Source organism: Hibiscus syriacus, unplaced genomic scaffold, assembly GCF_006381635.1.
Source record: "Hibiscus syriacus cultivar Baekdansim isolate YM2019G1 unplaced genomic scaffold, ASM638163v2 tig00110187_pilon, whole genome shotgun sequence".
NCBI lineage: Eukaryota > Viridiplantae > Streptophyta > Magnoliopsida > Malvales > Malvaceae > Hibiscus > Hibiscus syriacus.
The window spans coordinates 1-24,856 of NW_024062618.1; the positions used below are offsets into that span (position 1 = coordinate 1).

At 34.4% G+C, this 24,856-nt stretch overlaps 3 protein-coding genes, 1 long non-coding RNA gene and 1 pseudogene across 4 annotated transcripts; 1 reads left to right on the plus strand and 4 right to left on the minus strand.

Moving 5' to 3' along the window:
- Positions 1-60: 60 nt before the first annotated feature.
- On the minus strand, positions 61-466 carry LOC120217472. The gene is made up of 3 exons (XR_005525146.1): positions 346-466; positions 160-252; positions 61-73 (listed from the first exon to the last, which is right to left on the minus strand). It is a non-coding gene; the product is annotated as an uncharacterized LOC120217472 (long non-coding RNA).
- A 550-nt stretch (positions 467-1,016) lies between these two features.
- LOC120217476 (transcription factor RF2b-like) lies at positions 1,017-3,519 on the minus strand. The gene is made up of 4 exons (XM_039214561.1): positions 2,970-3,519; positions 2,415-2,547; positions 2,045-2,129; positions 1,017-1,705 (listed from the first exon to the last, which is right to left on the minus strand). Exons 1-4 carry the CDS (start codon positions 3,470-3,472, stop codon positions 1,329-1,331), a joined length of 1,098 nt encoding a protein of 365 aa, XP_039070492.1. The 5' UTR covers positions 3,473-3,519; the 3' UTR covers positions 1,017-1,328.
- A 4,754-nt stretch (positions 3,520-8,273) lies between these two features.
- LOC120217450 (taxadiene 5-alpha hydroxylase-like) lies at positions 8,274-10,247 on the plus strand. The gene is made up of 4 exons (XM_039214539.1): positions 8,274-8,796; positions 9,045-9,513; positions 9,620-9,810; positions 9,886-10,247. Exons 1-4 carry the CDS (start codon positions 8,278-8,280, stop codon positions 10,186-10,188), a joined length of 1,482 nt encoding a protein of 493 aa, XP_039070470.1. The 5' UTR covers positions 8,274-8,277; the 3' UTR covers positions 10,189-10,247.
- Positions 10,248-10,726: 479 nt separating this feature from the next.
- Positions 10,727-14,198, minus strand: LOC120217477 (annotated as a pseudogene).
- Positions 14,199-16,179: 1,981 nt separating this feature from the next.
- Positions 16,180-21,737, minus strand: LOC120217478 (WEB family protein At2g40480-like). The gene is made up of 3 exons (XM_039214562.1): positions 21,419-21,737; positions 20,105-21,265; positions 16,180-16,191 (listed from the first exon to the last, which is right to left on the minus strand). Exons 1-2 carry the CDS (start codon positions 21,674-21,676, stop codon positions 20,120-20,122), a joined length of 1,404 nt encoding a protein of 467 aa, XP_039070493.1. The 5' UTR covers positions 21,677-21,737; the 3' UTR covers positions 16,180-16,191; positions 20,105-20,119.
- Positions 21,738-24,856: the final 3,119 nt, after the last annotated feature.

Consider the following 24,856-nt stretch of genomic DNA (forward strand, 5'->3'; position numbering starts at 1 on the left):
GACGCAGGCTTCCTGAACACTCTGACAGCAGCTTGCTACAATGTTCTCACAAGAAACCTCTGATTGACTTATCCTATTAAGTTCCCAAAAAAAATCAATAGAAACAAAAGAGAGAGAAAAAACGCAGGTACCCAGATGAGGAAACCAGATGTAGAGTACCTTGGGACAGCATTTTCCACAGTTAGAGCAGCGGATGAACTTGACATGGCCACGGCCGTGCTTGTTGCGACCACCATTCCTACGCTTGAAAGTCTAAAAAAACAATCAAAGAGATCAAAATTGTGAAAAAAAATTGAATTGTTTTAATACACAGATGCTGAAAATACAGATGAAACGAAATCTAACCATGGTATGAGATCAAAGTGTAGGCTCTCTGCTTCTGCCAGCTGGGAAGAATAGGATTTTGGGCAAAAATGTTGCCTTTATGGACGAGTATCTCTAATGAAGTCTGAAACCCTAATTTTCTTTTAGACTTTTGTACTTTTCTTGTTCTCAATTTTCCCCCAAAAGTTTGATAGAATTACATTTTATTGACCTAATTTTAGTTTTAAGGTTTCCTGATCGAATTTACATTTAGGCTATTTGAATTTGAATCATTTTAAATTGTCGTTGTTTATGTTTCTTAGTTACATTAATTGAAATGAATTAATCGAGAATTCATCAACTTTCATTAATTGAAATGAATTAATCAAGAATTCATCAACTGTCTTTAGTGGTAAAAAAGAATATTCTTCTCCATAGAGAATTCATATTTAATCAACTATATCTACATGATCCATACACGTTATTAATTGATTAATTAAATATTCAACAAATACTAAAAAGTTTAAAAAAAGTACATGAGCTTCTTCATCCCTAAACTTTACATTATACTTGATTTAAATTCAAATCATATTGAATTCGAGTCATTATTCAATCTGAATTCAGACTATTTCGAATTATAAACCTATATACCATCTCTTAAGAATGACTTCATGAACTAATTGAATTAAATTTTGGACTCGGATTCATTTAAATAATAATTATAACAGATAATACAATGGTTGCAGCTGGTCCAAGATGATACTGCATTGCCCTACTACACCCTATAGATCAAAACTATAATCCCACACCCATTGCTCCAAAACAAATGAATTTGAATCCCGCAAGGAAAGAATCTTGAATATCTTTAATACCTAGCAAAGCTACTGCAAAACTCAAATCCCAGGAAACGAAACCGTTAAAAGAATCGAATTTGATTGGATTACACCTCTCAATGTCAAGAATGTCAGCCTATGAACACTTCAACAAATAGGGCAGGAGAACGTGCAGACAAGAAAATTTCCATATCATAATGTTCCACTGCTTTCACTGGCGGAAATCGATGAGCCATCGGATTTCACAGAGTGGGAATCCCTGCTATTGATATCAAGCCCTTGCAATTGGCCAAGAGGATCCTGTTGCATCATATCGGAAAACAAATGTGAATATGAGGCACCTACCACGGGCTGACTAGTTGTAAATGTATTAGATTGGAAGGGATGAAACGGTGGCATTTGTATATTCTGGATGTCGATTTGTATATTCTGTGGCTGGGGAGGAAAGAAGGAAGATTGTGTGTATGGTATATTGTGCATTCCCAAATTGAAGGCATCCGTGGGTGTTGTTTCTTCGCCAGTGGCAATCTTGAGCGTCTCTACTTCCTTCTTCAGTTGTTCACTGAAAGCTGTAGTCAGGAGCAAACAATGAGAAAAACTATATCCAGTTAACAACTCTTCGCAATAGTTTTCTGAGTGAAATAACCGGGGACATGATACAAACACGACTAAATATCTTCATGCAACAATAATTAATGTCACCCACAGTTTGAGCACTAAAATTAATGCCAAGAACACTACTTAGAAAAAGGCATCCCTGGTTTAAAACTAGTGTCGATGCCGGTTTGTATTGTATCCTATCATTGAGTAAATAAGGTATAACAAACTGCTTCAATTGAGTAGCTATACATTTTATGAAAGCAGGCGTCTTAGAGAGAATTGGGTAAATTAGTCAGGATAGAACATACCGTCACGTAGCCAAGCCTGTTGTTCCATAGCCTGTAGCTGAAGCTTAAGCTCAGTGTTCTCCGTAGTCAAGCTAGTCACATCTCTCTGGAATTGAACATAGACTATTAAAACTCAGATTTGAACTAGAACCCCAATTGCAAAAAAGCAATTTATAGATTAAAAAGTAGAATTTCCAATGTATTGATTGCTCATGAGGTTGATAGACGATAAACGTAAATGTATTTTGTATCAAACCTGAGAGGTGTATGCATACTTTTCACTTGATTGTTTAAAATGTAGATATGATATTTCTGTATGAAGGAACACAAATAGCAACCACAAACAGGCTCTAGAATGGGGCAATGAGAGAGGTAAGTGTTCGAGAAAGACCTGGAATAGGGTTAGTTGTGCAGAAAGAGTAGTTGCTTCTGTTTGAAGTGTTTGAATTTTTCTCTCCAGTTCAGACATATATCGAGCTTTCCTCTCTTTAGAGCGAGCAGCGGACTGCCTATTTGCAATGATCCTACAAAATTTATGTAGTTCTTAGTGGCAAACCTCAATGGAAACCCAATAAAATTGACATCAATTAGATATCATAAAACATTCATACATTTTATCGATTAGATCATAAAACTTTGTATAATTGATATCAATTAGATCATAAAAAAAATTATACATTTTCATGAATTCTAGTAAGTACAAACAATCGTTTTCTTTTAAATTCTTTAACAAAAAGCTATTACTTTCTTCTAATAACTTCACCTGATAATCTATAGGAAAAAAACAAAAACACAAACTTCACACTAAAAGTCACAAAGCTTCAAACTCTTCTCTACCACAGTACCAATTCATAATAATCCCAAAACACAAATTCACTTTTAAAAATTAAAAAAAAAAACAAACCCAAAAAGGTTGGAGGAAAAGAAATGTAAGCAATTCCCAAACCTTTTGGCTCTCTTTGGATCAACAGTCCACAATTCAGCAAGCTGATCAGAAGACATAGCTTTCTTAGCTTCAATCAACTCCATTGTGAAGCACTCATCGACTGAATTACTATACCTATGTCTTCCTTTCCCATGATTCTTCTTCTCTCCTTTCCCCGATCCACCACTGCTCATTTCCTCTCCCTTCTGATTCTGAACCGACCCACCACTCGAAGACCCAACGGCCCCTATTTCGTCCGCCCCCTTCGATGATCCCCCGAACTTCTCAATATCCAGGTAACTACATAACAATTCGTTCTCGGATACCAACCCTTCGAACGTGTCGGACCCGAGATCCAATTCGTCCGGGATCCGGAATTGGACCTCGGAATGGGCTCGCCTGTGGTGAGTGCCACGGAATGGGGTTGTGTTGTTGGGGAAAGACGACGACGTTTGGGTGGTGGATGATGCATCGGAAGGAATGGGTGGTTCCAGGTTCGGGATTAAATTTGGTGGATCCTGCATTTTTTGATTCAGATCTTAGAAGATAAAACGCGAGGGAAATGAGAGCCTTCTTCTCTTGTTTTATTCCCAAGAAAATAAATGGAGGGCAGACGATAAAGTTTCTGAAACGATGTCGTTTACTTATTTTGCACAAGAAAAATAACTTTATTTTGGAGTTAATTGCACCACCCGAACTCAAACTATAACCCTTGTTCTAAATTGGTTCTTAAACTTTTAAATATTTTAATTTTATCAATAAACTATGACCCTCGTTCTAAATTGGTCGTCAAAGTTTTAAACATTTTAATTTCATCCTAAAAGTATGACCTTTATTCTAAATTGGTCCCCAAACTTTTGAGCATTTCAATTTTATCCCAAACTATATCTTTATGTTAATCACATCTCATGCTAATAAAATCTTTAGGCCAAGTTATATTTTTATATGTTTTAAAAAAATATGTTAAACTATAATTGAAACTAATTATATATTTGGATGTATTGGGGGATGTAATTGGAAGATTTAAAAGATTGGGTACTAATTTTGAATGTGATTCATAATTTGCTAATTTAAAATTAGATTCGTAATTTGAAGATAAAATTGGAATAATAAAAAAATTGAGGATCAATTTTAAAAAATCATATGTTAAGGACAAGCATTGCAATTAACTTTTAATATTTTATAAAGTACGAACTGAATTAAAATTTTAGGAATCGAGACATGTTCGAAGAGGGTGAAAATGTGAAATAATTATTATAGTCGAAATGGGTCAAAATAAGATGAAAAACACTAAAATTTAAGTCGAGATTAAAACACTCGAAAAATCCATGTCCCAAATTCGAAATAGTAGTCAACAATTTAGAGTGTTCCTAGCATATGTTAGAAAATTTACATGTGATTAACCTGAGGTAAGTACAAGATAATATTTGTTTAAAAATAACTCTCAATCATTTGACATTGAACACTTACACTCTGACATTCATGGTGCTCGAATTCGGTACCTCAAAAAATAACATCAATTCTTTTACAACGAAAATTGCTTTATTCTTGCAACATAATTTGAATTTGAGTGACTAAAATGAACAATTTTTTAATTATTGTCCACGTCAGCTAATTGAACCCGAAGATGAGTGATCCAAACGTATCACAATGGTGCGATTGCCCCTATACAAGTTGGGTGTTTATCGATCGAGTCGATCACAAGTTAGACAATATTCGATTCGTGCTTATTAAAAGATTTTATTGCTCAACTCGATTCGTTGCTCGTTAAACTCGTTAAATTTTTGTTCGGCTTGTGCTCATTAAAAAAACTTGTTGCTCGACTCGTTGCTCATCAAGCTCACTAAAATTTTTATCTTATTTTCTTAATTATAGGTAAAATCTACTAATACTATACAAAGATTAATATAAAACATAAATTAATAAATTTAACCAAAAATATTATAAAAATAGTGTACAAAACAAAATCAAAGTCTAAATTGTAAAGTAACAATCCACAAATACATTAAAATAATAAATATGGTTTGGCTTTTGAGTGTAGTAAAATACTAATTAATAATTTAGTAATTTTTTGTTGTTTATTAAAAAATTACTAGATTAACAATTCATCATCTTTTTTATTATCTATTAGAAATTAATATTTTTTAATGAAATATTTTTTTAGTAATTCTTTTTTAAGATAACTACTAAAAAATTTATATAAAAAAATTAACGAGGTGTTCATGAACTTATCTAGTCGAGTTAAATTTTATTCAAATCAACTTATTAAGGTCTCGAGTTAAACTTAATTTCGAGTTTAATTTTAACAAAATCGACTTTAAACTGCTAACTAACGAACTTATTAACTCATTAAGCATCTTACCTAGAAGTACATAGAACGGAGTTCAAGGCTTCCGCGAGTGCAGTTTTTTTTTTGGGAAAAAGTCAGTGAGTGCACTTGAAATCAATTAAAAGTGATAATTATTCTTTTACCCTTTAATTTATTTATTTTAATTCATATTTCTTGTTTGATTTTTATTTTGAATATAAATAAAATTTTAATTATTATTTAATATAAATATTTTTAACATGAGTATAAATTTAATACCTTTAATTTTAATTTAATAAAATATAATTTTATTGAATTTTATATTATTGAATTTAAATATTTTATGATGCTTTTTTACATATTTACATTTGAAATAAATGTCTTTTCTTGGTCTTTTTACCTTTTTATTCTCGATATTATCATAAGAATAATATCCATTTTATATTTAAGAACTATCTAATTAATAAACTTTTGTTACGAGATTCTCAAATCTCATATTAATTATATAGTTTTTCAATTGTTTAAATATATTTTTCTAAACATACATTTATTAAGCGGTTGAAAATAAGATTTATGCATGTGTATCGTTGTTGCCCACTTGTGCTCGTGCAAATACGAATTGATTTTCTTCTTTTTACATTTTTAACTCATTATTCTCATTTCTTTTATTATAGTCATAAAAGACGTTAACGTTGGAGACGCCGCTCAAAAAAACTATCATGTCGACAAAAAGTACGTCTTACAAATTACGGCGTTTAAGAAATACTCCTACGTGACACGTCTTTTCCAAAAGGGTGTTATTTTCCTAAATAAAATTATTTAGGTACAATTTGACTAAATAAATATAAAATCGATATATTGCCATCAATTAGCCTATATTCTCACATACTATATTACCTTTGAATCCAATCACACATTTCACAATTGATTTTATACTCACCACTATAAAAGCCAATCTAAATTTAATTTTTTTTTAATAATCTAAGGTAATTGTAAGATAATATATATTCAAAACATTTTTAATCTATTGATAGCATACGCATACCCTGCAGACATAACCACTCAAATCCATGATCTTTCTAGAGAATAACATTACCTTTTACCATTGAGGCCACTTGATAGGTTCAAAAAATATTTAATTTTAATTATATATATATATATATATATATATATATGAGTTAATTATATCATATGTTTCCAAATTATAACCCTTATTTTATATTGGTCCTTAAACTTTTAAATATTCTAATTTTGTCCCTAAATAATGGTCCTCTCTAAATTAAACCCTAAACTTTTAAATATTCCAATTTCATTCCCAAATTAATCAAAATATGTAATCAGATCATATTTTAACCTAAATTTAATTTTTTAAAATATAATAATATAAATTGGCCTAACGATTTTATATTAACAAGAGATGTTATTAGTATTTACATGTAGTTTGAGGACCAATTTAGAATAAAAGTCATAGTTTGGGTATGAATTAAAATATTTAAAAGTTTGAAGATTAATTTAGAGTGATAATCCTATTTAGTAATAAAATTAAAATATTTAAAAGTTTAAGGAATAATTTGAAACGAAGGGCATTCTTTAAGAATATGTGATGCAATTAACCCTCTACATATAAATAAGGACGGGATCACAAGACCGGTTCGAGACGAAAGATGATGAATTCAAAGTTAGAAGCTCATAGTTTGTCTTGTTTGGATTTGTAGTTATTATAGAAAGACAGTTGATTGATGTCCATCGTGAATGCCGTCCAATACAATCGACAAAATCACAACCATTTCTTTAAATATTACGACCGAAATGCGTGGTGTGCGTTGAACCAGTCCACCAAGCTAAGGTCCAAATAATCTGATCGGATGTCAGATGCGAATATATATTGAGTATAAATATATTCAAATATAGTAGAATTTAAAAATAATCACTAAACTATTTTAAAATATGTTTTTGACACTGAACTTTTAAAAATTACAAAACAAATATTAAACTTGTGATTTGTTATAAAATAGACATTGTGCCATTAGATGTAGTTTACAATAGTTAAGGAGATGTCGTGGCACATCAAATCAATAAGTAATATCTCGTTTAACACCGAGGTTTTATTTCACTTCATTTGAAATTTTAAGAAAACTAAAGTATTACAGTGATAAAAAGTTTTCTCCAAATATTAATTGAATTCAGATCGATTGATATTGTCGTTAGTACAAGACACATGAGTACATGGAATCAAACATGCTTACACGCTCAATGTCCTCATATTTATGGGTGGAAAGAGGTTTGGATAATATAGACATTATATTCAATTATTCAAATTTTTTCAAAATTGAACATAATAAAATTGTTATCACACCACAGTAAACAACATTAATTAGTTACTCTGTCTAATGATATTATAAAAATAAAGGGACTAGATCTAAACATGGACAAATTCAGATGAAGATATCAATCCTAAATTTGTCCATAATAAAGTGGACCAAAACCAAATTCGACCACGAAAAAAATATTCTAATTTTATCCCCAAACTATTACTCTTGTTCTAAATTGATCCCCCAAACTTTTGAACATTCCAAATTCATCCTATCTATGACCCTCATTCTAAATTAGTCCCAAACTTTTTTAACGATCCAATAATGTCCTCTAAAATCATTCAAAATTTTGGGGATGAAATTGAAACATTCAAAAGTTTATGGACAAATATAGAATGATGGTCATATTTTGGGGATAAATTTGGAATGTTCAAAAGTTTGTGGATTGATATAAAATAAAAGTTAGTTTTGAGATGAAATTAAATGCTCAAAGTTTAAGGATCAATTTATAATATGAGTCATAGTTTAGGGATGTAAAGTGCAGTTAACTCAAATTTCCATGATAAAACAAAAACATTTCAAACTAAAACACGGTTTCAGAAGTGAAATCTGATAAAGACATTTTCAAAAGACACTGGTGTTGTGTTTTTTTCTTTCTTTATAAATGGCTATATCTTATCTTTAAAACACCCTAAGCAACCTACCAACAATGGATATCTTGTCCTCCATTACAGACCCTTTCTCCAGCTTCAACCCACAGTTCATCTCCACAATCCTGGGAGCTTCATTAGCTCTTATCATCATCTTCTTCAAATTCATAGTCTCACCACCCGCGGCCAGAAAGCTTGCGCCCGGTTCACTAGGGTATCCACTCATTGGAGAGACGATAAGCTTTGTGAAGGCACAAAAGCAAGACCAGACCCAACGATGGATCCTGAGCCGTGTCGAGAAATACGGACCGGTGTTCAAGACCTCGATCCTGGGGTCGAAATTGGTTGTCGTGACTGGTCGAGCCGGGAACAGGTTCGTGTTCGGTGGCGGGGATAACGGTCTCTCGTTCAATCAACCGGCGTCGGTGGTGAAAGTGCTTGGGAAGAATAGTCTGTTTGAGATGTCCGGATCGAGACATAAGCTTGTTAGGGGTGCAATTGTTGGCTTTTTGAGACCTGAAAGCATTCAACGGTTTGCTGCTAAAATGGATTCATTGGTGCAGCAGCAGTTGCTCAAGGTATTGATCTAGTGCCAATTGTTTATTTGTTTAATGTAATCGTGAGCTCGAACACGAGTTTCTCTCTCGAGTTCGACTCTAGTTTATATCCGAGCTCGATTGAGTATTGTTATCGAAGTTTAAGTATGAACTTAAAATAAAATTGAGTTTGAATTTGAGTTGTTGAATATTTATGATTCGAGTCGAATATAATTCGGATTTCGTTAATAATTCTGTCTCTTACACGGTTAATCTCTTGTAATAAACAGGAACTTCACGGCAAGGATTCAACAGAAATTGTGCCATTAATGAAGAAGATTACATTCAACGTAACCTGCAGCATATTGTTCGGATTACCAGACGGAAATGAGAAAGACGAACTGTTAAAGGACTTCGCGCTCACGGTGAAAGGAGTGTGGGGAATCCCTTTGGAATTCCCAGGCACAGTGTTCCACCAAGCAATGCAAGCACGTAGAAGGCTCTGCAAAAAGCTCTCAGAAATGGTGATGTCGAGGAAGAAACAAGAAGATGAAGGCGCTGTTGAACCGACGGACGACAACATCGTATCTTGTCTCCTCGCTTTGAGAGACGAAAACGGACAGCCTTTGTCGAAAGATGAGATCGTTGATGTCTTCCTTTCGTTGATCATGGCTAGCCATGATACTACTGCTGTTCTGTTGACCCTCTTCATCAGACATCTTTCTAGGGATGCAGAGGTTTCAAACAAGGTGCTTCAAGGTATCTATCTCTATCTATCTATATAGTTTTTCCGGATTCGGATCTTTTCGAGCCGATAATTTTTCTGGAACATTGTCTTGGAACTGTCATTTCTATTGTTGTGTAGAGCAAAATGAAGTTGTTAAAGCCATTAAAAGAAATGGTGGGAAGCTCACATGGAGTGAAATAAAGATGATGAGATATACATGGAGAGCAGCTGAAGAACTCATGAGGGTCAATCCCCCAATGCTTGGCAGTTTCAGGCTTGTAACCAAAGACATTACCTTTGGTGGCTACCACATTCCCAAAGGATGGCAGGTAAATAGTCCCCTCGAATTCGAACTGAACTCGGGTTTCGAATCTCTCCTTCCCTTGCTTACTGTTTTGGTACAGATATTTTGGGTGGCACCAGGCACTCACATGGACAGCAACATATTCCAGGATCCAGAGAAGTTCGATCCATCAAGATTCGAGGGCTCGTCGAAAGAGTTCCCTCCGTACACTTACGTCCCGTTTGGAGCAGGGCCTCGAGTTTGTGCCGGAATCGAATTCGCTAGAGTTGAATCATTGCTGATTATTCATCATCTTGTGACAAAGTATAGTTGGACAGAGATGGTCCCTGATGAGCCTATTATCCGTTCACCAATGCCATACCCTGCCATGGGACTTCCTGTCAAGCTTTATCCAAAAAACTGATATGTACAAAATTGGTGGGCTGAGATTTATTGTATGTACGTATACATGCATATATGTTTGTATGTATTTATGCATACATGCATGCATGTAAGAACATAAAATTGTTACTGTATATATTAAGAAACGAGCCCCATGTGCAGAGTTGAATATGAGAATTCCAATATCTTGGGACCAATATTCTTTTAAGAATATCACTTTTGGTTCACTAACCTAAAATAAAGTCAAGCCAAGCTCGAAATCCAAACGGTGAACTTTTGGTTGACTGACTACCCTAAAATCGAGCCTATGTCGAGCTCGAAAAGCGAACAGTGAACTTTTGGTTGACTACCCTAAAATCGAGTCTAAGTCGATATCAAAACCCCAACGGTATACTTTTGGTTAACTACCCTAAAATCGAGTCTATGTCAAGCTCGAAACCCAAAAGGTGCACATGTTTCAAGTCTTTGACATGAAGATGAACAAGTCCAAAAGGTACATATCACAGTACATTAGCTGATACATTATATCATAACCTAATGCTAACAATAGACAATGCTGATGAACAAAAAAATGCGGAACAGTGAAGATTAGTTAACTAGGCTACAATATCCAAAGGGGTCCCGGAAATGGAAACCGGTGAAAAGGAATCCGGAAAATGGAAACAAATACAATTAGGGCAAACAAATATTTCTTCTCTTTGATGAAATGAACAAACCGGATTCTTCTTCGCCGGATAACCCCTTCATAAGTCTTTCAATTTCTTAAGGTATTAGTTAAACTCATCCCGAATCTTCTTGGCCTTCTGAAGGGCATCTGATCAATTCCAGTATCTTAATTACCTCTCCCATATACGGTCGATTTGATGGTACTTGTGACGTGCAGATTAAGCCTAGTTTCATAACTGGAATCGCTTCCTCTACTGGGAATTTCCCTTGCAGCCTTCCATCGACGCATTCTTCCACCCTGCCTTCTTCCAACGCTCCCCGGACCATGTCACAGAGCACCACTACGTCGTCTTCCATGTACTCAACAGGTCTCTTCCCGGTAACCACTTCCATGACCAAAACACCAAATCCATACACATCACATTTCTCGGTTATTTTCACTGTTCGGCAGGCAAACTCAGGTGCCATGTAGCCAAGTGCACTTTGGATTTTGCTGCTTAAAACGTAACGGTCTAGCATAGGCAACAACCTTGCTAGGCCAAAATCTCCCAATTTAGGTTCACCCGAACCGTCTATAAGGACATTGCTTGACTTTATATTGTAGTGAATAATGTTCAATTGGTGCAAGTGAGCCAAGCTTTTCGCTGTCCCTAGAATTATACGGAATCTGTCATGCCAAGAAAGGTAATTTCCACTCGATCCTTCGTGGAGATGTTTGTGCAGACTTCCACCAGACACAAATTCAGAAATGAGAAGTTGCAATGATGGAGTCCAATAATAGCCCTCGAGTGCCACGAGATTAGGGTGACTTATTTTCCCTAGTTTCTTAACTTCCCTTTTGAATTCTTCTTGTGACTTCACAAGACTTGAGACAGTGAGCTTCTTGATTGCTACTGTGCGCCCATCTTGCAAAACTGTTCGGTAAACTGCTCCAAACCCGCCACGCCCAAGCTCACAGTCCTTGTTGAGCAAAGCATGTGCTCCTGTACTAATGTCAGGCTCACCAGAGAACATGACTAGTTTCCCGGAGTTGGCATCTGTAGTAGGGGAACGGCTAAACTCCTCCCCAGCAGAAAATGTGAGGGGTGCTGCAGACCGGGATGTCGATGACTTGACACGGAGATTAAGAACGGTGATGGCAATGACTCCAACAACAATGAAAGCAGCAGCACCAATAGCAATGAGGGCAGAGATACTAAGAACTATCCTTTTATGACCAACATTCGGAGGTAATTCACCAGAAATGGAATCAGCAGTGGTGTTAGGATTTAGGACAATGGGTTTCGGAAGAACTGCAGGGCATGATTTGTTGACTGCAGAGCCACAGAGTAAGGGATTGCCAGAGACAGCTGTAGGTGATATGGTGTTGAAAAATATACCAGCAGGTAGCTCTCCTCGTAAATTGTTGTGGGAAATGTTGAAAGATAAGAGATGGGGAAGATTGGCCAACTGCTTCGGCAACGTCCCCGTAAGGCTGTTGAAAGACAAGTCCACGTTTTCTAGGTTGCTCAGTTTTCCGATTTCGGCTGGTATTGGGCTACTCAGCTTGTTGTGTGATATGATCCTATACAATTCAACAACAAAAGGAAGTCCTATGTTAACCAGCACACTACGATTAAGCAACCAAATTTTTGCTTAGATGTGTCGTCAAGAAAATACATAGAAAAGTTAAGATACCATTGCAGAAAAAGCCTTAAACATGTTTTCCACATCACAAATCGACACAAATGCAACAGAGAAATCCAGATAACATGGGATGTTACAAATTTAAAAGTAATTTTTTCAATGAAAAATTATACAAACTCATACAACCTTTGAGCAAATAGATTAAAATTCAAATATCAAGAGATTACCTTAGAAAAGTGCAGTTCTCAATTGATGTAGGAATTTTTCCGTTTAGGATATTGGCATTGAGCCTAAGATCCTTAAGGGAGCAAGCTCCTCCAATTTCCGTAGGAATGCTTCCATTAAGCTGATTTCGACTTAAGTCAAGAACATCCAAGGCCGTCAACTCTCCAATAGTTCCTGGAATAGGTCCAACGAGAGAGTTCCTTGACAGGTTCAACAACTTCAAGCTGCTTAAAGCCCCGGTATCAAAACTTAATACCCCGGAAAATAAATTCTGAGATAAATCCAATACTTGAATTTTTTGAAGGGAGGGCCCTAATGAAATTGAATTGACATTATCCATATTTGCACCAACCTTATTCTCCGAATTAAAAATCCATCCGGGAAGTTCACCGGTCATCAAGTTCTGGCTAAAATTCAATGCCAAAAGATCCACATTGTTCTCCATCGATGCAGGTAGGCTTTCAATTAAACCGTTAGCAGAGAAATTCAACACCTTCAAGGATTTCAGTTTTCCTATAGAATCAGGAACTTGACCAGAAAAGTTATTCACTGATAAATCCAATGACTCAAGACTTTCCATCTCTCCGAACCATTCCGGAAAGTCACCAGAAAATGAATTCATACTCAAATTCAGATAACTACACAAGCTAAGCTTCTGCATTGTTTGAGGAACCGGCCCAGAGAACGAATTCCAACTAAAATCAATTGATCTCAACAGCAAACGACTTCCAATCTCATCAGGTACCTGCCCAGAAAACTTGTTTTTGCTCAAATTAATGGATCTTAAATTATTCAAAGCTTGAACCCCTTTTGGAATTTCTCCTTCCAACATGTTACCAGAAAAATCCAATGACCTCAAACCATTCAAACCCCAAATCAGACAAGTCAATATTAACCAGTGTAGCACAAGACCCTAAAGTCCCAGGAATCTTATCAGAAAATATGTTATTAGCTAAATAAACAGACTTCAAAGCTCCACATTGTTTAAAGGAATCATCAGGGATAAAACCAGAAACAGAATTCTCACTCAAGTCAATGATTCTGAGACTTTCAAGATTTACCAAGCTAGGACTAATGGTTCCACTGAGGTTGTTCTTGGCTAAAGAAAGCTTCCTCAAGAACTTGAGCTGCAAGAGGCCACGCCCGACCCGACCCGAAAGAGAGAACCCGTCGAGGAGCTCAGTGACCCGGTTCAACCTCGGGTTACACTTGACACCGTTCCAGTTGCAAGGAGTGTCATCGTCTTCCTTCCAAGTGGAAAGCTTCAGGGTTGGATCTTGAATGTCTGCTTTGAAAACTATTAGCCCCAAAACATCATCGTTCAATGATGGGGTTAAAGTTAGAGATCTCACTTGGAAAGAAGCAACAGCTAAAAGAAGAGAAAACAAAAGGAAAGTATAGAGCTTTTCCATCTTCATCTTCTTGTGTCCTCTTTCAGCACTTCAAAAACTCCATTCTTTTTTCACTCAGCTTCAAACAAAAGGCGGAGAGAGCTGAAAAGCTAAACTCGAAGCAAAGAATCTTTCGCGAAAGTGAAGTAGAGAGGAAACAAATAGAACCCAGAAGAGAAACGAGAAACCAACTTCAAAAAAAAGCTAAGAACTTTTTTCAAGTTAGACAACAAGAGGAATGGAGCTTGTGAACTGAAAAGCAGAGAGGGGAGACGTGTTTAGTTTCTTTAAAATATCAACATTTGAAGGGGGGGAAACCCAATACTAAGAGAACCACAGCCGGTAGGGTTCCGGTGAGAGTCACCGCCGGAGGAATGAAGTGAAGGGAAGAGAGAGAAATAGAAAGAGCGAAGTGAATATTGGAAGCTTTGTTTGGAGGTAATTGTAAGCTTCTCTTGGGTTTTGTTCCTAATAACAAAAATTAAATAACGGGAAAGAGAAGATGGACTTTGGGAAATTCGGTTAAATTCTATAAGGAGTCCCTTTACTATATCTTTTTGAAACAATTTAGTCACTCTATTATAATTTTATCATTCTTAGGGATGCACTTTGAAACAATTTAAGACCTAAATTCAACGGGTTTTGAGCTGATATAAGATCGAATTTATTTTTAAAAAATAAGCTTCGATTCAGGTTGGTTTTTCTAAAGAATAAGATCAGATTATATCCGAGTTTATAATAAAAAATTTTGACCCGACCCAAGATAATAATATAACTATCGATTGTTTAGAGATAATTATAATAATATCCTTATGTTAATATTTTTTTTCAATTAAATTCTTATTTTATTGAAAAATACTTTTTAAAATATACTCATATTAAATTTAATGTTATATTTTACCTAAACATTAGGTCAGATTTCGGATCAAATAAAACCTTTCCAAACTTAAATCGAATTCTAGTAAAGACTTACCATTGAAGCACGAAGGCACGCATTAAAAGTTTTATTAAAGAAACACTCGCGCATAGAAAGTAAGACATATAACCATGTTCCTCGGTTTATGTTTTGTTGTGGTAAAAAGACGAGCGTCTAGAACATTAAAATGGTAAATTTGCATGGACCACCACCAAGCTTCAGCTCCTATGATCTCCGGTTGGACCATGCAGGATCACTTCCGTTGGGACGGGACTCGACAGGACGTGCTTGTCTTAGTTGGTGGCCGGTGATCACCGAAGACAGAAAACAGCACGAGTTGTGGATAGGATTAGAACACAATAATCAAAGTAAATGCGTCGTTTCTAGTTTAATTAATGAAGTTTCAAGCTGAGATGAACCTGGAAGTAATGCTCAAGCTTCGCCATGAGAGTCCCGTGCTCGTTTCGCAGCTCCCCGAAGGCAGCTTTGGCCCTGCATATAAGATATCATGCTCAGTTTCGAATTGTATGTACAATGAGTTTCTCGATTATTCGGATAGAACTCTTAACAATCTATTTTATAGATATAAGCAGAGCTCCAAATTTCCACCCTCCAAAAGTTGTCTCGTTTTGGTGACATTGTCCCGAACTTTAATAGCACCGATGCTTCCAATTAAACATTATTGTCAATTTTTCAATAGATAAACAAATAATCATATAGTAAAAGTAAAAAATATATATTTTTGTATTTTTTGAGGAGGAAAAAACATGTTCTTAATTTTATTACTTCCTTAAAGGGATTATATCAAACCAAATTTTATTTTACCTGGCGCTGCTGCCCTTCAGCTTGTAAAGCATCCGATCGATTTTAACCGGTTCTATTGGTTGAGTTTCCCTGCATAAATTATTTTAAAAGAGGTTACGACTTTTATCAATCGGTCACTATCATCATATATTATAATAATTTTACTCGCATTGCCTGCCCAACTGTTCGTAGCAGCGCAGTGGATTCTCTGAAGTATGGTGAGCACCTCCTCCACAAAGTTGGGATTTCCTATACTCTCTAGACGCTCCAATTGATGAAATTGTCGGTCCAAAATCCACTATTCAAGATTTTGACACACTAGTACAACATAAAAAATATATTTATTTTTTCATATATAAATATATTTCGATGTAAATAAAGCTACACAAAATCAAACCTCATCAAAGAGAGATTGCCTCATCGTGGCTATGTGTTGACTCACGCTTTTATCATGAAGTTAAATCCAACGACTTTTGGTTGGGAAACTAATAGCTATTAACCCACGTAGAGAGAGAGAATCACCAAAAATCATAGTTTTTCTTTAATGGATTCTTATTTTGAAAACTTTAATCAAGTAATTATATTAGATTTTTCTCATCACCTTTCTGGATCTTGACATTAATTAATTAGATTTAAAAGTTTATTATGTGTGTTACTGACAGTTATTCAAACCCATTTTATAAAATAGAGACGGATAAATAGAGAAAATAATGAATTATATTATTGATTTAAGGACACTGGATTTCAGAGATAGTATGAATTGAATAATAAAATATTTAACAATGTAATATTCACCAGATCCGTAAATTAATTGGATGCCAAATTAATGTTGGGAAAAATGGACTTTTGGTAATTTTGAGGCATATTTTCAATGAGTAAAGGTTGTCGAGTAATAAAATCATGGTTTTATATTCTACTCAATGAGACCTTTACAATGATATATCATATGCTCAAAATGATTGAGTGATGAATGAGAAATTAATGATCAAAGTAAACTACATGTAAACGAATTGATTATTCAACAATGGCTATTAACCCTATACCAAGAGAAAAAAGTTACCAAAAATTATAGTTTTTAACAGATTCATATTTTGAAGACTTTAATGAAGTAGTTACATTGGATTTTTTGCATCTCATTTCTAGATCTCGACATTAATGAATTAGATTTATAAATTTATTATGTGCAACAATTATTCGAAACAATTTTATAATATAAAGACAAATAAATAGAGAAAATAATTAATGATATGATTGGTTTAAGGACATTGAGTTTCAGAGAGAGTATGAATTGAATAATAAAATACATAATAGTGTAATATTCACCAAATCCGTAAATTAATTGGATGCCGAATTAATGTTGAAAAAATGGACTTTTGGTAATTTTGAAGCATATTTTCAATGAGTAAAGGTTGAGATTCGAATAATAAAATCATGGTTTTATATTCTACTCCATGCATCCTTTACAACGGTATATCATATGCTCAAAATAATTAAGTGGTGAATGAGAAATTAATGCTCAATGTAAGCTACTTGTAAACTAATTGATTATTCAACAATGGCTATTGACCATATATATATCAAGAGAAAAAGTTACCAAAACTTATAGTTTTTAAATAGATTCCCATTTTGAAAACTTTAATGATGTATTTACATTGGATTTTTTGCATTTCATTTCGGGATCATGACATTAATGAATTAGATTTATAAATTTATTATTTATGTTACTGACAGTTATATGTAATTGTTTTATAATATATAAGACATATAAATAGAGAAAACAATGAATAATATATTTGATTAAAAGACAATGAATTTTAAAAATAGTGTGAATTGAATAATAAAATACTTAAAAGTGTAATATTCATAAAATCCTTAAATCAATTAGATGCTGATTTAATGTTAGAAAAAAAATGGACTTTTGGAAATTTCGAGGCATATTTTCAATGAATGAAGGTTGAAATTTGAATAATATAATTATGATTTTATATTCTACTCAATGAGACCTTTATAACGGTATATCATATGCTCAAAATAGTTGAGTGACGAATGAGAAATTGATGCTCAAAATAAACTACTTGTAAACTAATTGATTATTCAACAATGGCTATGAACCCTATATATCAATAGAAAAAGTTACCAAAAATTATAGTTTTTTTAAATAGAATCCCATTTTGAAAACTTTAATGAAGTAATTATAGTAGATATTTCGTATATCATTTCTAGATCAAGACATTAATGAATCAGAATTATAAATTTATTACTTTCGTTATTAACGATTATCTTTAATTGTTTTATAATAAAGTGACAGTTAGGTGGAGAAAACAATAAGCTATATGATTGATTTAAGGATATTATATTTTAAAATTAGTGTAATCTAAATGATAAAATAAATAAAACTTTAATATTCATCAAATCCGTAAATAAATTAGGTATCTATTTAATGTTAGAAAAAATGGATTGTTAGAACTTTTGAGCCATATTTTCTATGGATAAAGGTGGAGATTCAAGCAATAAAAATATTATTTTATATTCTATTCTATGAGATCTTTAAAACGATATACCATATATTCAAAATGGTTGAGTGATGAATGAGAAATTAAAACTCAAAGTAAGCTACTTGTAAATTTTGTTGAGGAAAATATAAAATTTATATCCCACATTAGTGAGATAACAAGTGCGAGATATGTTTATATACATGAATGTTTATTATATGTTGAAGTATGAGTGCATACGTGGTAGGACCGTGCGATGGTCATTGGCTTGCTGTGAAGCGGATCTTGCGATACTTAAGTGGAACAGTTGACTATGGCTTGGTGTTTTGACCGACTTTTGTGCCCGAATCCTACTGTCTGACTGCGTTTGCTGATGCTGATTGGGCCAGCAACGTTGATGACTGCAGGTCAGTCTCGGGCTCGTGCGTGTTCCTTGGGTGTAACTTGGTGTCGTGGAGTGCTAGGAGACAGAAAACTGTGGCTCGCTCGACTACAGAGGCCGAATATCGCAGCATTGCTGATACAGTAGCTGAGGTAGTCTGGATTCGGTCGTTACTTTCTGATATGGGTGAAACGGTTGCTATAACTCCTATAGTCTGGAGTGACAATACTAGTGCTGTTGCCATGAGCGCGAATCCGGTGTTCCATGCTCAGTCGAAGCATATAGAGTTGGATATACATTTTGTACGTGAAAAGGTGGCTTGTGGAGCAATTCAGGTGAACTACGTACCTGCAGAGACCAGGTTGCTGATGGGCTGACAAAACCGTTGCCAAAATCTGCTCATGTGTTGTTTCGACAACAAGTGCAGGTGGCAGAGAATGAGAGAGCTGAGAAGGACGGGGAGAATGTTGAAGTATGAGTGCATACGTGGTAGGAGCGGCAGCTAGTGTATGTGGGAACTGTGAGTTAGTTAGTTGTTATTCAAGTTAGTCAAGCAGTTAGAGGTTGGTTACGAGTCTGGTAAAGCTGTTATGCAAGCTTTCATGTATAAAAGAACTGATGTACTACCTTGATGAATAACAAGTTCAGTTACTTCACTTAGTATTCTGTTAAACTTGAGTGTAAATCACAACATTATAGAACATGTAAGATCAGACTTATCTTATGTGTAGGTGCAAAAGGTGTAAATTTAGTATAAATTTGTCCCAATTGTGTTGTTATAGTTCGTTGATCATTATAATGATGTTGTTGTTTTGGTCATCTAATTGGTGTATTTTGAACAAAATTATCTTTTAAAAAACTGTGTAAACACGCCTCAATGATTCTTATTATTTCGTCCTAATTTTTTTTCGATTAAATAGCTATGAAACCTAAATTTCAATTTCATGTTTCTGAATCGAACATAATGTAAGATTATTTAAAGAAAATGTGGTATTGAAATTTTACTCATATATTATCAAACAGGCCTAATATTTTTCATATAGATATATTCACATTTATACTCTATTTTTAAAATGAGTATGAATATATTATATTTTAGTTAGAAAATTTAGAAATAAATTATAAATATATATAAAGAGCAATATTTAAAATTAATATAAAACTGATTTTGAATAGATTTAACACAATTTAATATTTAAAAAAAATACCACACCATGATTTGATCACTCAAAACACAAACAAAAATATATAGAACAATTGCAATATTTAATTGTGGTCGGAACATAATGTAATAGTCGTATCATAATATTTTTCAAGGTTATTGTGACACTTCACAATGTAAAATAGTAATTATTTTTAAAAATAAATCACGTCGTAATGTTTCTAACACTCACAATTGTAATATCGTAACGTCAACCGCAATTTAGTACTACAACAAACCTAATGGTATATCACATTGAATTCAAAACTTGTGGTTTCTTTTTGCTTTGCTTTGATGGGAGAGAAATGTGGATGAACCCAAACTTTCTCCTTTGTGTGAAGATCTGTTTCTGTTTCTGATGATCAGTTCTTGGTTGAAATCTCACATCTTGCTTCAGTTCATCAAGCATTTGGCTCAAAGCTACTTTCTTTCTTCCACTTTGGCCTTCATCATTAGCTCTTTTCACCACACATTCTTGAGGAGTATCTTGTTTATTGCTCAGCATATCCCTCATTGACACTGTTGTTGTCCTCGGAACAGGCTTCGGGTCGTCCTCGAATTCTGGGTTTTGCTTGTTCATCAGGTCCCTTAATGGAGATCTTGGAAAGTTTTGATGGGAATTGTTGGGTTTGATACCATTGTAGACCACCTGTTTGTTGTTATGTGACTTGTGTTCATGCCTGGGGTTAATCCATCTCCTGAGAGCCTCTTCGGCATCGAGTTGCTTCCGGTTTGCAATTTCGACGCTTTTAAGAGCCTCTTCCAATGCCTTTTTACAGTGTTTCATTTCATCTGATGCTTCCTCAAGCTTCCTCAGGATTGTATGTTCAGAAATATTATTTGCTTCATCAAATCCATGCAATGTATGAATCATTTTCGGTGTTCGAGGAGATTGCTCCGGCTCCGGCACCGGGAACGAAAACCCCGATGATGTCTCGTTGCTAGACAAACCCTTAGTTCCTGCAAGGGCACCGAGTTCAAAAAGAGCAAGAGCCTCTGCTGCCATGGCTGCTTCCTCCATTTTCATAGCCGCAAACCACCTCATTTCACCAGCTTTTTCAAGCAATGGTTCTGATCTTGGTATCACCCCAAGATCATCGATAGTTTCACCGAGGTTCGATTTCACTTGCTTCGAATCTATCAAGATCAAATCTGCAGACGAAACCGGACGGTGGCGGCGGTGAGGTCTCGAACTCCCAGTTCTGGTATGCTCATTATTGATTATGCATTTCAAAGCTTCATCTTTGAGCTGTATCTTTAAATCTTCCACTATCCTTTTGGTAGTTCCCAATTCTTCAAGCACATCAAGTGTTTCCAATTCTTTCACTATCAGATTTTTCTCCAATTCTGCTGCTTGTTCTTCAACTTTCCTTATGTCAAATTCTTCATTTCCATGCTGCTCATGAACACAACATAATATACATACACTTTCATATAATATACATACACGTTCATATATATATATATGCAAACAAACTACATGACAGAACAAAGCATACCTTTCTTACATCCTACATACCATAGGCAAACCAAAACAGAGAAAAGTTACACATACCTCCGCAAACTTGTACAGTGGCACCCAAGGTCCGCTGCCACCAAAACGGCTCACGGCCTCCTTAACCGACTCGAAAGGCGGTGAAGTATCGATCTCGGCTCTCCAACTCACCCTCCTAATTCCGTGGTTCGGGGTGCAAAACTTGACGTCCTCGGAGCCGGAGCCGGGCCTCATGTTCGTAGGTGTAGCCAGAACCCCTTCCATGGAAGAGTCTTGAGGTACTGGTGCTGCTTCCATTGCATATGCATACATACAAATAGCTAAAGATTGACTAATAATGTGGAAATGTGAATGTGAGTGTAATTGCAAAAGAGAAAGGTCTCTCTTCTTAAAGGGTGTGCAAATTTTAGCTTTAAAGATGAAAAAAATATAAACATGTTGAAAAATTAAACATTGTAGATTACTCTTTGTTATGATTATGTCCATAGTCCCACTTGGTGGGAGAAAGAGAAAAGGTGGCAAAGTGATTTCCTTCCTTTTGCTTTTGATTGTGGACCAATCGATATTTATTTCATTACAATATTAATAAGTGTATGATAATATTATTGATTAAATAATAATGAATTTTCTTAATAGTAGTTATTGTGATGTATAACATGTAAATTAGTGATATAAAATTCGTCTCATTTTATTTTATTTTTCTCGAAGAACTAATTAGAATGATAATTAAAATAATAAAAAGAAATATTCAAAATCTAATAATCCATATTTACTCTTCTACTTTTATTGTGTCGGACGACGAACTTCTTAGTATGGTCACTTATATGTACTAAGCTTAAAAGATGTCACGTCCATATAACATTTCCTTATCAATTTTCCAGCTTGTTTTCGTTGGATTCAATGGAGTAGGTTGTTGAATAGATGTTGACGTGTTTGAGGATTATTGGTTACTAGTATGAGAAGTCAAAGATTGTTTTTGAGATTTGACCAATAATATGTTGAAACGTCATCGTGCTACGATGGATTGGATTTTGAGAATGATGGCTGACTTCTCTGTCATTTGGCCGTTGATTGCGGTTCTAAAGGAAAGGTGGTTGGGAATTGCAGTTTGGTAGAGGAAAAGGGAAGGTCTAAATCAAATCATGCATGCAAACGACGACGTTTCCGTAAGATTACAGATAATTAATTATACATAACCCACATCTGAAAAGATATGTCAAAGGAAGATCTTTTCATGGGTCGAACAATATATTTGATTCCATAAATTATGTTCGATTCTAATTTAAATAATTTATTTTTAATATATATATAAATATTTAATTAACAAATAAATATATATGGATATATAAAGAATTTGTATGTGAATTTATAGTTCTATTTTTAATCATTTAAGGAGTAGTTTTTAATTATTTATTATTTAAAAGCTTATATAAAGGTATAAAAATTAAAAAAATTGTTAGAATAATATTTATTATGCCCTTAAGATAAGGACGTTTATTTGTAAATTTATATTTCAATCATTTATATTATGGATTCATTATATTTTGATCATTAAGCCGTTAAATTTCATTAGTTTGATAATGTGATATATTAATAAAAAGGATTAAATTTTAATTTGATCCCAAACTATTATTAGAACACTAACTAGGTTCTTCAGTCTAATTTTCTTCTGTAAATCTCAATTATTGATCTACAACAATTTTCTTAAAACATAAAATCACAACCAATTGATTATCAAATTCTATGACATAAGAGTTGAATCATCTAATTTATAGCCCTCTGATTTACTTAAATTTCTCTTCTGTTGAGAAGTCAATTGATATTATATCTAAAATTTAAGGATAAAATTAAAATTTAGCATAACTACCAGGACACCATTAATATTTAAGTATCCTTTGTAGAATGTTAAATTACATCCATTTAATCAACAATGTGTAAAAATTTGAAGTAAATAGAGATTCATACAAGATTATGGTTGACTAGCAAGTCAAAATACAAGAGGACAAACATAGAGGGGCAAAAGCAAGTGAGAATGAATTAAAGGGGAAGAAGGAGAAGAAGTGGGGTTACAAAGACTAACATTTCTAGGTCTGATATCAACCGAGACGGCATAAAAACTCATCAAACGAATCTAATGATAAATACTCTCTCTTTTCCTGTTCTCTCCCCTACATGACACATCTTCTTTTATCTCCATTATCCCTCCTCGTACGGGTCTCTATCAATTGTGGCTCTCCAAAGTCCTAGGCCAACTTCAGTTCACAGTAGGAGGAAGAAAGGTCGGGGCACCAGCAGCCAGCAGCAGTGGGTAGTGCTGTTGTTACCAACTTTTGTGCACAGGAGCCGGTGAATTCAATGAGAAGCGCAGATTGTCTTTCTGTTGTCAGTTCCGATGCAATTTCAGAGGCAATCGTGGAGCAAAAGGGAATTTCTCAAGCTGAACATGAAACTGCAACTGTTAGAGCTCCCTGTGGGAACTGTTGGCTGCAGTAGATGGCCTTGCATTTCAAAGTATGAATTTGCTAATAGATGTTCTGATGATTTACATTAAACTGTTGTGCAGAAAACAATATAGGTTGACGGTATAAATGATAGTTGTTCATTTTCGAAGTCTTATATGGGATTTGCATTAGTTTCAATGAACGATGAGATGGATGAAAATGGGAGCGCTTTCCCCGTCGTGTGTCGTGGCAGTTGAAGTTGTGAGCATGAATGTACATAAGATTTTATGTTAAGGGTTGAATTTATAAAATTTTAGAGGATAAGAAACTTATAATTTTAAGAAACGAAAACAGATTATTAATAGAAAATGCATTAAAAAATCTAAAATTTAAGAAATTTTGAAAGTTCTAGGGACGACTTACCCCATCTATCTCCTTAGTTTATTCCTATTCGCATTAAATTTTGTGATTCATTTGTCATGGAATTCACTTCTCGTCGGATCGAATTGAGCAAAATCTGCTACTCTCGTTTCAATATAGCTCTAATAGATTTCACAAGTGCAGTTCCGCTTAATGTATTCGAAGGTTCCTCCAATATTATCAAAGCCTCTAAACAGTCGGTCTCTAATTGCACTTGACGGTAACTGAATATGCCATTGCTTTAACCTTTGTTTCGCCACTTGTTTAAGATGAACAATTGCAATGTTAGAACTGGAAACTTTATTGCTACACATATACAACGGGGGCTACATCATCGTCATAATATTTTTTCTACCACTCGCCTTTTTTATTGTTATTAGGCATAAGTAACTTTTAGTCCCTTGACTTGACAATTATTTTCTAACTTGGTCCCTGAACTATTTTTTATCCACGTTAGTAATTAAACTTGGTTTTTTTTGGACGTAACACAATCTTATAATGTCGCATCATCAAAAGGGCAAATGGAGAATGTTGTCGAGTTCTTGGACTAACGTGGATAAAAATGTTTAGGGACTAAGTTAGGAAAAGCTATCAAGTTTAGGGACTAAAACTTGGTATTTTCTTAACCGAT

Coding starts and splice junctions, on each gene's coding strand:
- LOC120217450 (XM_039214539.1), top strand. CDS start 8,278: ATGGATATCTTGTCCTCCATTACAGACCCTTTCTCCAGCTTCAACCCA. Junction 9,514..9,619: donor TTCAAACAAGGTGCTTCAAG/GTATCTATCTCT, acceptor ATTGTTGTGTAG/AGCAAAATGAAGTTGTTAAA. Junction 9,811..9,885: donor ACATTCCCAAAGGATGGCAG/GTAAATAGTCCC, acceptor GTTTTGGTACAG/ATATTTTGGGTGGCACCAGG.
- LOC120217478 (XM_039214562.1), bottom strand. CDS start 21,676: ATGTATGCATATGCAATGGAAGCAGCACCAGTACCTCAAGACTCTTCC. Junction 21,266..21,418: donor ACAAGTTTGCGGAGGTATGT/GTAACTTTTCTC, acceptor GTTCATGAGCAG/CATGGAAATGAAGAATTTGA.
- LOC120217476 (XM_039214561.1), bottom strand. CDS start 3,472: ATGCAGGATCCACCAAATTTAATCCCGAACCTGGAACCACCCATTCCT. Junction 2,130..2,414: donor CACAACTAACCCTATTCCAG/GTCTTTCTCGAA, acceptor GTTCAATTCCAG/AGAGATGTGACTAGCTTGAC. Junction 1,706..2,044: donor ACAGGCTTGGCTACGTGACG/GTATGTTCTATC, acceptor TCCTGACTACAG/CTTTCAGTGAACAACTGAAG.